At 36.7% G+C, this 15,025-nt stretch overlaps 1 protein-coding gene across 14 annotated transcripts in view; it reads left to right on the forward strand.

Annotated features, from left to right (window-relative positions):
* KAT6B (lysine acetyltransferase 6B) overlaps positions 1 to 15,025 on the forward strand; it is a 193,285-nt gene that overhangs the window by 140,741 nt on the left and 37,519 nt on the right. For 6 of the 14 annotated variants that reach the window (XM_070490727.1, XM_044757489.2, XM_070490743.1 and 3 more), the window contains 6 exons: positions 2,109 to 2,241; positions 5,039 to 5,970; positions 6,955 to 7,076; positions 8,633 to 8,748; positions 10,788 to 10,929; positions 14,463 to 14,624. In XM_070490727.1, the coding sequence (XP_070346828.1) occupies positions 2,109 to 2,241; positions 5,039 to 5,970; positions 6,955 to 7,076; positions 8,633 to 8,748; positions 10,788 to 10,929; positions 14,463 to 14,624 (1,607 nt within the window). The remainder of the gene's footprint in view (positions 1 to 2,108; positions 2,242 to 5,038; positions 5,971 to 6,954; positions 7,077 to 8,632; positions 8,749 to 10,787; positions 10,930 to 14,462; positions 14,625 to 15,025) is intronic. The other 8 variants (XM_070490773.1, XM_044757510.2, XM_070490779.1 and 5 more) reach the window with 5 other exon arrangements.

A 15,025-nucleotide genomic window follows, 5' to 3' on the forward strand; every position in this document is an offset into this window, starting at 1 on the left:
GGAAATTACCTATTTTTGATGATGGTGATAATGATGACTCCAAAGTCCCACAACAGGAGCCATCACCATTTTCTTGGCCATTAGTTGACATTTTGTACATGAACATCTGAACTGTCTTATGGATATATCCACAGAGAATAAGAATTTTCGTTTCTATTGTGTAAGTAAGCCTAGCTCAGTCTCCTTTTTCTCATTTTATAATCTATTAAACATTAAAAATTACTTTGCCTTATTACAAAATTTATATATTTACATTGTGAAAGATTTAGAAAATAGAGATTGACAAGAAGGAATGAAAAGAACAATCAGTTAGAAATCCCTTCTCTGCCTCCACACATCCTTTTGAAAAGAAATGGAACATTCTGTACATGTTTTTGTAATCTTATGTTTTTCCCCTCTTAACAATAGATTCTAGCATTCCCACATCATTAAATATTCTCCTAAACATAGTTTTTAATAACTGTGTAGTATATAGAACTCTATAGTGTATAGAGTGGGGGTTACAAACCTGGTGACTATGGGACACAGATATGCTTTGTTGGTACAAGATTGTATATATTTTAAAGACTTCTCTAAATGTATTATAGAAGAGCTGGTACAGTATTTTAAAAATTTTGAATTTGACTCCTTATGTAGAGTATGTGTGCTCCAATTTGCCCCAATCTTGCTACTCTCCATTGTCTTAAATCCCAGCTTGATCCAGTCACGTATATTATACCTGGGTGCTTCCTGAATGTATTGATTTTTGCAATGCCATGTATAAAAAATCATAACTTATTTAACTAATCCTCTATGGTGGATATTACAAATGTTTCCAATTTTTTCCATACATAATTATTGCCTTAAGATAAATTCCTAGGGAGGAATTGCTGGATCAGAGGCTATGTACATGAAAGGTTGTATCAGTTTTCAGACCCACCACCAGTGTATGAAAATAGCTGTTTCCAAGTATTATGACCAACACTGACTGTTACTATATTTCGTTGTCTGACACATTTTTTTTTTACACTTAACATCTTTGAAATCAGATGCATCTGAGTCAGTAGTGTCTTAGATTAATCAAATGGTGTTTTTATTTTAAATTTTTACCAATTTGATAATAGAGAAAAGATTGATAATTTTTTTCTTTAAGCAGTGAGATTGATCATTTTTTGTGGTTGATTATTGGCTGTTTGTATATCATCTTTGTAAAGTGCCTGTTTTTATCCATTAATCATTTTTCTATTGAGGTTTTCACCTTTTTCTTACTGATTTGCAGAAGTTCTTTATATTTTTATGTAGTCAAATCCATGAATCTTTTTCTTTATGGCTTCAGTCTTAAATGTCAGTCATGCTTAGCCTATATAAATATCCACATATTTTTCTTGGTACTTGTAACATTTAATTTTGTCATATTATAATATTCATCTGCCTAGAATTTATTTTCATAAAGGATAGGAAATAATTCTTTTCCTTCCAGATAGATAGCTATTTGTTCTATCACCACTTACTGAATCATTTCATCTTTTCCCTACTGATTTGAAATAAGACCTTTTTGAATGCTGAATTTTTTCTGTAGGCTTCAGTTGCTCTGGTCTTTCAATTCTCATCTATTGACCTATTTTCCTATGTGAGATGTATAGTTTTAATTATTGTAGTTCCATTGTACTTAAAATTTTGCTGTTTTAATTTAAAAATTATATTTTATACAGATAATTTTTTTAGTGTGGAAATTTCCAGATATGACAAAACACATTTTTTTTTCAAAAGTTCCAAAAACTGATTGACTTGAAAATATCTTCCTCAAATCAACAGATATACAATCTCTGACAGGATTGGGTTTTCATGTGTGTTTATGTGGTGGAGGGAGGCTTGGTAACATGTTGGGAAAAGCCTTATGGAGGGGTTCTGAGATATGGGCAGCCCTCTGCTCTCACTCCCTTGACCCAGGGGCTATTGACCGTTACTGATGGCTTCTGGAGGAGAATAACAAAGGGAATAATCCTCCTTCTGCAGTAAAGTTCTGCATACAGGCATCCTTGGGCAGCTTATTACAGCTGCAGTTTATATTTAATATCTCTCCTAAAATGAAACATTAAAATATTTTTCTCATATATATATTAATTCAGGGATGTGGATTTGCCAAGTCTGCAGACCAAAGAAAAAGGGAAGAAAACTACTTCATGAGAAAGCTGCACAAATAAAACGACGATATGCAAAACCCATTGGACGACCGAAAAATAAATTAAAGCAACGATTGTTGTAGGTTGAGATCTTATCAAAAGAAATCTTTTATGTTGTGCTTTAAAATATAGGTGATTGTAACCCCCTTAGATTCCATTAACCGTTTAGTATCATTTTTACAAACTCAAGGGATGAGGAATATTTTTCCTATTAGCATAAGCTGTGGAAATTTTTTGAAAATAAAATTTTTAATTACAGTTGGCATTTTGGGGTCTTCTGTTGGCAGTATCTGTGATGCCAAATGACATTTTTCAAGCAGTAGGATGGAAGCGGAATGTCAGAATTGGAAACAGTCATTCAGCCTATTTTATTACTGGCTGAACATTACAAGCGCTTAATTGTATAAGTATTTTTATGGGAATTTTAAAACAAGAGAGGGATTGGTCCATGTCTATAATGAATCTCTTTTGTTGCTCCAGATAACATTTTAGAAAGATACTTCTCTTTTCTGATGCTAATTTAGTTAGTATTACAGCTTTTTAAGATAGCTTTTATGAAATAGGAGCTTCTGAGAAAACTGCAAATGACTGTCCTCATGTTTGTCCCCAAAGAGTTAGGACCGTTTGGTATGTGCACGTGTGTGCAGACAGACATACAAAATACTCTACAGTGGCCTGCAGATATACTATGATAACCCCATTTCCACTAGACTGTTGCCGTATAGTGGCCATTAAAGCCGAGTAGAACATTTAGCAGGAGTTACTTGGCAAAGCAGAGAAAAGAAAAGAAGTGAAATGGGTGTATTTTTTTAACCTGCGTAGAGTATAGATTTGACTATCAACCTTAAATCAGGTGTTTACAGATAAAATCAGTGGCCTTGCATATCTCAAGCAGTTCTATCAATAAGACCATTGCCCATCTCTTTAGGCTTAGTGAAAGGGTCATTGTCATGTAGAAATGAGGTGCTCCACACACACTGCGCGCACACCGTGAACAAACAGCGGGTATCTTGCTCACTTGCTTAGTCTTTTCCCCCTAATTTTGTCTGAAGCAATTCACTGTATTACCTGCTCTCAGGTAAACAGTAACCTCCTGCACCTTTATCTCTCAAAGGAGAAACAGAAGATGCGTGCTCCCTTCTAGAGTTTTCTGTGAAAATCCTTTAACTGGTGGCATTTTTAAGTGGAATTTTTGTTAATTTCTGGAGGCAAACATGAAACACACTTATGAATAAAATCTTTCATGTTAGCATCATTTGAAGTAGAAATTGTATGTTTTTGCATTCGTTCTGTGTAAGCATTGTTCTCAAAATGGGACTGTATCCTCAGGGCCCAATTAAAAGAACCAAATTAGGATATAAACTTTCTAAACAAAGGACACAGCTGAAAATTGCATCTGGCACCAATCCTAACTTTTTGTTTGTCCAAAATTGTCCTTTGAGCTTAGGAATTTTTAAGACAGTCTAGGGAGTTTTCCTTTTTACATGCTTTATAAGCTTATTATCCTTTCTGGGCAATCGATTCCAGATACAGTCCAAATGCAGCATTCTAATGTGAAACATTGTAGCCTGAATGAGTTGTTTATTGGTAACTCTCACTGTGACACTAGAGATCTCCAGCGTTAACCTGATTTGGCTGAATTGGTGGCGTCGGGCAGAGCTCTGGGTGCTTGACCGCCTCAGATGAGCCTAGTAGCTTGCCGCGGTCATCTGCACCAGCCTCCCCTTCAGCTGACTGCCGAAACTGTTCATTAAATCTTTATGTACAAGATGACCACTAAAATGTGCTCTTGTATTTGTAATTACTTAAGATTTTTTTATAATTCAATATCATATCATTTTCAGGCTTCCATTTCTTCATTATTAGCCTTCAGCTAAATTGATAATTTTTAAAGTGCATTCTTGGGTCCCAGCACTGCCATAATTCACATGCAAATGTTTCTATTGTATAAAATTCTGCTGCAAAATGGGTAGCTTTCCAAGCTCTAGCCTGAGGTGAAGGCAGGCAGCTGCTGTTCCCGTAAGCAGCTGTGTTAGTGGAGTGACCTCCATTCTCTGTTGACCACACAGCTGTATGGGCAGAACCAGCGTCAAATGAAGTAAACTAGCAGTCAGAACCAGTGTATAAAGATTCTGACACCAGTGTCTGATAATGACCATGGTAAATGTGCTGCTTCTTCACCAGATTTTCCATGTCATGTCTGACCCGCTGTAGCTTTTCTTTAATCATTTCTTCAGTTTTTTGCTATTGTTGTCCTTTTTTCAGCAATATTTTATGCTATAATTAATTGTCTCCTCTGCTTAGAGAGTATTATTGGTTATCTTATCATTCTAAGCAAAAACTGCTGAGAGGAAGAGGGTATCTTTTAATGTTTTCTATTTTTTAAAAAACCCAAATTCGATTGACATAGTTTTCAAATTGAGTTAAAATTGCTTCTAACTAAAGATTAGATAAGCTTATTCTTTTGTAACACTTATGACATTTCCTTTAATACTTTTAAAAAGACATTTCAGGAAGTCATAATTACTTGTGACAGCACAAGGGGTAGCATTTGAATTTAATTATAATGAAAGCATTGGGTGTTCTTTTAATCTCTTCCAAAAGTTTCTTACTTATATTGCCCTTGGGTCCACATGGATTTTTCCAGTACCTGTTGGATGGGCCATGGGAGAATCATAACATGCCAGTGTAGTTGCTGCTACCTGCTTCACAGAGAAACATCTCAGTGGAGGCACACACAAAAACAGTTGTTAGGGTTGCAATTCTGTTTCTTAAGTTTAAGCACATTGAATGCATCTAGTTGCTATAAATTTGTTTTAGATACCTTTATAATTCTATTATTAAATGCTGATACTATTCTCTAAATTTTTGCCTAGGTCTGTAACCAGTGATGAAGGATCCATGAATGCATTCACAGGAAGGGGGTCACCTGGTAGGGGTCAAAAGACTAAAGTCTGTACCACACCTTCATCTGGTCATGCTGCATCTGGGAAGGACTCAAGCAGCAGATTGGCTGTTACAGACCCCACTCGGCCTGGTGCCACCACCAAAATCACCACCACCTCCACCTACATTTCTGCCTCTACACTTAAAGTTAACAAGAAAACCAAAGGGCTTATTGATGGCCTTACTAAGTTTTTTACACCATCACCTGATGGTCGCAGATCACGAGGTGAAATAATAGACTTTTCAAAGCACTATCGTCCAAGGAAAAAGGTCTCTCAGAAACAGTCATGCACTTCTCATGTGTTGGCTACAGGTACCACACAAAAGCTAAAACCTCCACCTTCTTCACTTCCACCCCCAACCCCCATCTCTGGTCAGAGCCCCAGTTCACAAAAGTCCAGCACTTCCACTTCTTCTACCTCTCCCCAGAGTTCTTCCAGCCAGTCCAGTGTGCCCTCCTTTAGCAGTCTTACTAATAACAGCCAGCTGAAGGCACTCTTTGATGGACTTTCTCATATCTATACCACTCAGGGACAGTCTCGGAAAAAGGGACACCCAAGTTATGCACCACCCAAACGTATGCGTCGTAAAACTGAATTATCTTCCACGGCAAAATCTAAAGCCCATTTCTTTGGAAAAAGAGATATTAGAAGTAGGTTTATTTCTCACTCCTCCTCCTCTAGCTGGGGGATGGCTAGAGGACGTATTTTTAAAGCAATTGCTCACTTCAAGCGAACAACTTTCCTTAAAAAGCACAGGATGCTAGGCAGATTAAAATATAAAGTGACCCCTCAGATGGGGACCCCCTCACCAGGGAAGGGGAGCTTGACAGACGGAAGGATTAAACCTGATCAGGATGATGGTAAGCAAAAGGTCAAAGCTCCAACCAAACCTGCGTCCCGTCCCTTTTTCCCAACCCCCCCAAAAATAAATAAATCAATTCCTATTTGTCACATAGGTCTTAGCTATTTCTCTTGTTCTCACTTCACTTTCATACAGAAGCAGTGAAACTTTGACCTTTTTCTAATACTGACTAAACCTCTAAAATGTTGTTTTTCCAACTAATACTCTCCCACCTTTTATTATTTATTTCCATTCGTAGTGACACTAGGACCCCCCAGATGCCTCCATAGCGTTGCTTATGGCTTTGTAGTCCCGCATGAGTAGCCACTGTCATGCTTCTGCCATGTTCTTTCCCATGCCGCCTCTTCATCACGGCACTGTTTGGTTGTGCGCTGTCATGCTTCCACCAGGGGGATCTCAGCTCCTCATTTCCCTCTGCTCCATTGCATTCTCATGACAAAGTTCATCCTGCTTCCTTCTCAACAAAGCCTGATCTGTGATTCTGTGAAGTGTGCTTCTGGATGTGTGTGTGTCCATGTGTGTATTCACCTTAGGGAGAAAACTGATTTCATAATTTCATCTAACAAATTGGCCCGTTAGATTTGCTACCCTTTATAAAACAAAAAACAAAAATGTCTCATTTGGACAAAGTGGTAGATTTTATTATCTCAAAAGTGATAATGGGAATTCTATAACTAGTCATTGATATAACTTCTAATCTTGGTTGAAAAATATGATTTTGCTTTGTATTCTTACTTTCCCTCATTTATTTATTGAAGCTATAAAAAGATGACTGATAATTCAAATAAAAATTTGGGCACAGCAGGGAAAGGGTACTGCTGAATCTATGAGCAGTACTTAGATGTAAAAGCTTAGAAAGGTTAAAAAAAAAAAAAAGATCCCTATTTGCCCACTATGCTAATTTGGTATCATTTTGGTAATATATGGTGGTTACTTGTCATTCAAGTCAGTGAATACCCTTTCTGCTGGTTTTAAATGACAGATACTGAAATCAAAATAAGCGTCAAACAAGAAAGTACAGATATAAATGTGGTTGGAAACAAGGATACCGTTACTGAAGAGGATTTGGATGTTTTTAAGCAAGCCCAGGAACTTTCTTGGGAGGTAAGGCCAGGATACCACATTATAGTAACAAGGATAATATGTGACTTCTGTATGTATGACTATTATGAAATTGCTGCTTTGATTTTATAGAGACTCCCCTCCAAATCCTTTGTGGTTCTTTAACTGTTATGATAATTTTTGTTGACTGTACACTCAAAAGCAATGACTCTGTAGAGTTGTCTCCACTCTTAAAAGTTGGAAAGAGCTCAGCTGGTCTCACAAAATAGACCAGAGTAGCAGCAGTTGAGGCCGATTTTGAAAAACACTTCTTGGTGTGGAGGAATAGAAGTCTGAATATTTTTGTTCAGATTTAGAAAATAGCAATTTTAAACCATTAGCAAAAGAAGAACATCGCTTTTAAATTTACCAATACTTTTTCCGACACAGATGGCCAGCCATATGAACAATGTCTCATAATTTTAACTCTTTGGCATTGATGAAGGCAATATTGTGTTGCGTGATCAGTTGTAGTCACTTTTATATTCATTGTCCAGTAATTTCTTTAAATGGTTCCACTTAAAATATTAACTCTGCTTAGCTTATTGTCAGAAAAACATTAAAAGGTAAAGCTATTGGATTTCTCAAAGACAAATTTGTTACGGATTGTGACTTTCTTATGTCAGTAGACCACATTCAGTTTCTATGGCACAATAGTCACAGATGGACTCCTTCCCCCCTCACTGCCGTTTTTTGCGGGCTGGGGGCTGTCCATAGGTTCTTAAGCTTTATTTTTTTAGTAGCAGCCACTTGGGCTAAATACGTCTGATGGTTTCTACTTTAGGGGCTATTGGATATTTCCATTCCTTATTTTGCCCCCTCGGTATGGTTTGTGTTGTTTTTCCTTTTGCTAAGATAAATGTCAAGATTTCCCCCAATCTTTGAGATTTGAAGTCCTTAAATACTCCTGTTTTTTCAGCCTACTTCTGGCATTCATAGATAGACATGATGAACAGCAGGCTATGATCTGAAAGATACTGTTAAATCTCAAGCCCTTTCTTTCCAGCACGGTAACACTGGCTTTTTCATTCACGGACATTTCTTGTCTGTGTGAGGCACTGTGCTAGACACTGAGAGTACCACAGTGAATCAGGCAGGCAGAGTCTTCACCTCATGTAGCTTCCTGCGTGGGAGTCAGGGGAGGAGGGGGAGATGGATGTGAAACTGCAGACTTCACAATTGATTATTTCATTACAATTGGGGTAAATACTACTTCATGGAGGAACAAGGGACTGTAAGAGTGTATAAAGCCACATCATCTTAGGATTTCCTCGGTTTTAATACATTGCAAGAGATTATTGAATTCAGTTCAATAGATATTCGTATATGTTTATATTGTACTCATTTTCTGTCTTGGTGATACTGTTTATTAGAGTATTAGTTTGTTTATATATGAATCTTATACAAAGTTTATTTCACAAGGACCTATATAATGTTTTTTCAACAATATGAAAATTGACGATTAATATTAGTATTCTGGTCATTTCCCTTCTTGAAAGAAGCAAAATCCTCTTCTATTGCTTATATTTTGTTTATTTTCTTTTCTTTCTGTCTGACAGAAAATAGAGTGTGAAAGTGGAGTAGAAGACTGTGGCCGGTACCCTTCTGTAATAGAATTTGGGAAATATGAAATCCAAACCTGGTACTCCTCGCCTTACCCACAGGAATATGCAAGGTAATGGAATAAGCCTGGCAGGTATATCACTTCAATGTCATATATGTGAGGAAGGAAGATTCTTGATTCTAAAGCAGGAATTAGATGACTTTTAAGACATAAATTTTGACAGCTGATTGTAAGTGCTTCCAAAACTATTACTTTTACCAGCACCTTTTTATAGTATTCACTGCTCTGTGTAAACTCCTTACACTCCTTAGGTACACAGGCATTGTAAATTTTGTCTTTTAGCTTCTACACCATGCTTTCTTCCTTTGGTTAATTGGGTAAATGATGTTTGTGTATGAAACTAAATCGGGGGAAAAAGTTAGCCTTTGTAAAATATTGGGTAGTTTCTTCTCATTTGCCTTTTTCATTTTTCTAATTAGGCCTATTAGTTTTCTCTCTAATTTCTGCTATTTTAAGTTTTTTATAGAAATGTAGCAAAAGAAGGAAAAATGGAAGAAAGTAGGTAGGAGTAAGTAGCCTTAAGAGACCCTTCCCCAAATCTTTACTTTTAGAGTTTTAGAGCCATTTGTGACTAACTTGTTAAAAATGAAGACAAAATAATGGTACTAGAGTTTTCTTTTGTCTTGAACTAAGATAGGTATGAAATTGTCTTGAACTAATATGTCTAAAAATGGGTATGTTGTAAACAGATTTCAGGTGCATCAGGGTTTACTTTATTAATATCTTCTCAAATGTTTTAGCCTACAAAATTTCTGGTAAATCACAAACTTGCTTTTCTTCTAGAATAGATATTGTCCTTTTCTTTACCACATGAATGTCTGGCCAGTCATCTAACTGGAGGAAATAGGGAGGGTGTTCTAGAAGTTAAGTGGCATACTAAGAGTCAGGAGTCTTGGTTTGTCTCCCCAACTTGTATCACTTGGCTTTGTGTTCTTGAACAATTTTTAAAAGATACTTATGAGCTTTAATTTGCATGGGTAGTCATAAGTCATGTGGTCTGAGAGCTTTGAATAAACTTTGCAAGTCCAAGATTTGAAATTACTCTTATCTGAGTCTGTATCTAACTACCCCCAAAACCTTTTTCCCCATTCTTATACCGCAAAGACCTTGAATGTACTTCTAAACATTTCCCTATAAATACTAGAAGTGTCCATTTAAGCATGATAGGGTACAAATAAGAAATGTTACAATTTTTTTTTGATGTTACATATATATATCCATGTATTTTTTTTTTTGGTGAGGAGGATTGGTCCTGGGCTAACATCTGTGCCAATCTTCCTCTACTTTTTGTGGGATGCCACCACAGCATGACCTGATGAGCAGTGCCGGGTCTGCCCCCGGGATCCGAACCTACAAACCCTGGGCCGCTGAAGCGGAGAGTGCAAACTTAACCACTACACCACTGGCCTGGCCCCAATGTTACAATTTTTAAGGTGGAAAAAAAAGTCAGCAGAGGAAAGAAAGCTGTCTAATGTTACTCAAATAGTCAGTAGAATTGGTAAAAACGCATAAGGTCTTTTGATTTTTCTACTTTTATTGCTTTAGACCATATCTAACTATGATAATAACTTTAAAGTAGAAATCTATAAGTAGAAATGGAAACAACTAAATTCTAGGACTTCTCTGCCTTATAAGTACACAGATCATTTTAAAAAATAATGAATTCACTTCTCTCTGAGTAAAAGATTGTTACATTTATACCACTGACCATATATGTAAAACTGTTGAAACTATGACATTAAATCTGAAATTTGAAAAGTATGCATGGTTGCCTGACAGGATGCCATCCTTATTGTTGGTTTTTAGAGTAGTGATTCCAAGTATGAAAACCTTTCTTTCAGTAGGATATTTCTAAGGAAACAAATGATTTGTTCACAGAGTAAAGACAGCAAATATTATTATACTGAAAAATAATGTACGGTTTGTACATACTCTTTATTACTGGCTTTCTTTTTGTTTTTTGAAACTGCTTCTTTCAAATACTATTATACAGCCTTTTTATGATTTAGAGAAAATTGAACAATATTTAATAATTTTGCCTAAACAGTATCATCAATCTCATAGATTCTTTGATTTTAAAATTTTAACAGATTACCAAAGCTTTACCTGTGTGAATTCTGTCTTAAATATATGAAAAGTAAAAATATTTTGTTAAGACACTCAAAGAAATGTGGATGGTTTCATCCTCCAGCAAATGAAATTTACCGGAGGAAAGACCTTTCAGTATTTGAGGTAAGCATGTGTAAATAAAAAAAACTCAACTTTCGAAACCTAGCACTTCTAAGTGTTGGCTATGTACTGATTTGTTTCTAGAAGGTACAAAGTATATTCAGTTTTGGCATTGAAATTCAGACCACTCTTTAAAATATCCCTATGTTTTGGAATGTTTATCTAACCATATTAAGCAACCATTTAGGTTGATGACAAATTCCTTCTTCATCACATTAACTTATTTTGTCTTCCCCTAAATCCGTGTCTGCACCAGATATATTCACCAGTGAATTTATGATCTCCTCAGTGCTTTGTAAACTCTACTTTCCTTGGCAGGAGAAATTAGCTTTTTTCAGCAGCTCCAGCCAATGTCTGGCAGGTGTTCACTCTTCCAGGGGATTGAGCAGCTGTACATATCTCCTCAATACACAGCCACCTGTGTTTCCACCCATTTCTTGGCAGGGTGGATAATCCTTTGGGTGAGACCCCAGCAGATGTTGGGACTCCCCCCAATCTGGGTGGATGGCCACCCCTGGAGAACTCTGCTGTTCACAGGAACCCCTTGTGGCCATGTGTCTGTCATTGTGGGTTCTTAAAGACATTTTGTGTTTTCAAAATTGATTTAGTAGCAGAAAGTCTTTGCCTCTCTGTCGTTTCATTGTTTAATCATGTTTTATTGTCAGTTTCAGGGATCCAGTTTAGCTGAGTCAGTTGTACTGTGAGGAGACCATGCCTTTCTTTCATGTTATTGCCTATTCATGGGACTTCTTAATTCTCTCCTTTATTTTCTTCACTCCAGTTGAGCACGTCTATTTCCCTGACTTATTTTCTTCTCTGGTACCCATTTTGGTGAATTGTTTTCGTTCCTGGGTGCTCAGAACAAGCCTTCCTTGCACAGCAGACATATCTCCTTTCTCTGAAATACAGTTTTACCTTAGGATTCTTTTTCTGAGTTGCTTAGACTGAAATGTATTGTTCTGCCCCACATTTCTCTTTAGTTCTGGTCTGTGATGTCTTGCATTATATTTAATATAGGAGGGTCATTCCATAGGTTATGGACCAGGTTCCCTCTGTCAGATAAGCTTAGGCCCACTACTTTTTCTCAAAACTGATCAGAGAACACAGGTAACTCCAGCTGTGTCTTATGATTTTTTTTTTTTTTATGAATGTTATGATAGATTACAACCTTGTGAGATTTCAGTTGTACATTATTGTTAGTCATGTTGTGGGTACACCACTTCCCCCTTTGTGCCCTCCCCCCATCCCCCCTTTTCCCTGGTAACCACCGATCAGATCTCCTTGTCAATATATTAACTTCCACCTATGAGTGGAGTCACATAGAGTTCGTCTTTCTCTGACTGGCTTATTTCGCTTAACATAATACCCTCGAGGTCCATCCACGTTGCTGTGAATGGGCCAATTTTGTCCTTTTTTATGGCTGAGTAGTATTCCATTGTGTCTTATGATTTTTTTAAGGCCCCTCTTACTAGTTATATCAGGCTCTTTTGGCAAGCTTGAAGGAAGGAAGGTATTGTTGTAGGAAGATTTGTTTATATGTTACTTCTTAGTAGATGGTAGGGATAGGGTTTCTGAACCTGGGCTCTATTCACATTTCAGACTGGATAATTGTTTGGTTTAGGGGGCATCCTGTGCATTGTAGGATTTTTAGCGGCATCCCTGGCCACTGTGCACTAAATGCCAGTGGCACCACATCCCCTCTGGATGGAACAACCAAAACTGTCCCCTGGTGGGCAGAATTACCCCCAATGAGGACCACTGGGCTAGAGGGAAAGCCAAATGCAACTTGCATGTCCTTCCTGTTGCTAGTTTTGGGATGCTATCCAGCTCCAACCAGTTGAGACAACAGACTTGTTCTCAGTTGAGGCTTAACTAATGTCACAAGTTCAACTTTCCTATTGGTTCCTTCCTTGTTGCCTTGGATCCTTTCTTCTAACCAAAATAAAATAAAAATCATTCTCTCATTGTTTCCCAAAAGGCAAAACACATTGTTGACTTTAAATAATTGTTAAATAAATCAGCATGAATGTATCTGCCTGTGGGGTTGAAGCTCTCATAAATCCAGGGATAGTCTCCTCCAGGAGTAAGAGAATCAATCTTGTTAGGCTGATAAGAATGGCTGATAAGAATGGTCTGCTGTTTCAGGGCAGGTGCTTTTGGACCATACAGAGATGAGAGGGAAATATCAGGAGTATATTTGTAAAATTTATTCATAAAAATAATTGAAGTAGTTGGATTGGATAAGTGTCAAGGTCACTCTTTTAGAATCTGACTTAATACGTAGAGTATGCAGCACGTGGGATACTTTGCTCTTAGCTGTCTCCTAAGTAACTTATGAAATAAATGAAGAATAGTCACGGATTGCTACTTTCCTATCTTCTCTTTATCTGTCCCTCTTGAAATCAGGCCATATTAGACCTGTCACAATTAATAAGAATTTTGCTTCAACGTTGTCATCTCTGTTTTTCTGGTTCACAGATGGATACATCTTCATCTTTCCTTTTTGTAACATACTACCATTTCCGAAAGGACCATACTCCCAAATACTTAGAAACTTCCTTTAATTAAAGAGAGAATTGTATCCTCTGTGCCCGTTGCCCATATTTGATTATGTTGCTATGTGTGGGACCTAGGTTTCATCCAAGGGAAATAGTTATATGAAGTCTAAAAATAATTTGTGCAATATGAGAACCTGTATGGTCCACAGGAGACTTGAGAACGGTCAAGTTCATTGTTAAAGAGCTCTGGTTAGCAAATATCCATTTCCCCTAAGAAAAGTGCTAGGAAAATTCTTCTTGAATCTGCTGTGCTTTCTGTTTTCAACAAGTAACTACATTTGATCAAAGAAATTGCCATCTGTGCCTAGCCTCCTGTCTATAATCATCAGTATCACAGCTTGATTTTTTTATTTTGAAGAGAAGTAAACGGTAATTATGGTACTTATTGTAGGTTGAAATTCATCTCACTTTCTCTATAAGTATTCCCAACGTAGAAATTTTATCTTTTCCAATTATATTTAAAGATGCTTGGCATAAAATAAAAATGGAAACCTCTTTTGCTAATCTACACTTCTGTGGAATCAGAATAATACAGTTCATTTATTTTATTTTTAAGGGAAGCCCTTTTAAAAGCAGCATAAAGTTTAACTTTCTTGAGCAGTATTTTAATGTGTTTACATTTCTTTAATTCAGATTTACTTGATTCAAATAGAGAGGGCATGCCTGATCATTTTTTACTCATAATAAATTGCAAATAAAAACTACTTCTCTGTTAGTGGTTTGCCCTTTCTTTTCTTCCTAAATTTCTCTTTAAGCTACCTTAAATTTACTCTAATTTAGAGAAAAGGTGGACTTCTGATTTGCCAAGTGACAGCTGTTTACTGGTTAACTTTATACTTGTTTAATGGAGTGTTTTAATCTATCAGTTTGGGTTTTAGAAATAGAATTATATACTTTACAAAATACCATATAAAAGAAACAATTTTATATTGAGTGATATTTTTATGTTAAATAATGTTGTCTGTTTCTCTTTGCTAGGTTGATGGGAATATGAGCAAAATTTATTGCCAAAACCTTTGCTTGTTAGCCAAGCTCTTCCTGGACCACAAAACGTTGTATTATGATGTCGAGCCCTTCCTTTTTTATGTCCTTACAAAAAATGATGAAAAGGGCTGTCATCTGGTTGGATACTTCTCTAAGGTAAAACAAGAGCCAGTATGACCTTAATTTTCTTTTTAAAATGTTTTTGGTAGAGCCCAATTCTTTGAACAGGGCTTTTTTATGACTCTAATTTGAATAAGTGACACATATTTCTGAAAAGCTCACATTCTTGTTTAGAGCCCATTTAAAACAAAAACAATAAACATCGTGCCTAGGAAGTGTGTAAAGGACCTCAGCACTGCTTGCTATCTTGACTGTCAGTGCCTATCTAACCTTATAATTGCTGCCTGGCAGACCACCCAGCATCTTTGATTTTCTAAATGTTAAGCTTATTTCCCCTTTCCCCCTAAATGGTGTCAACCAGAAGGTTTCAGTGTAATGTAGCATTTAAGAGATAATTCTCATTTCTCCTCGTTGCATTCCTTCTCTGGTCATCAGTA

Source organism: Equus asinus, chromosome 2 (genome assembly GCF_041296235.1).
Source record: "Equus asinus isolate D_3611 breed Donkey chromosome 2, EquAss-T2T_v2, whole genome shotgun sequence".
Lineage (NCBI taxonomy): Eukaryota > Metazoa > Chordata > Mammalia > Perissodactyla > Equidae > Equus > Equus asinus.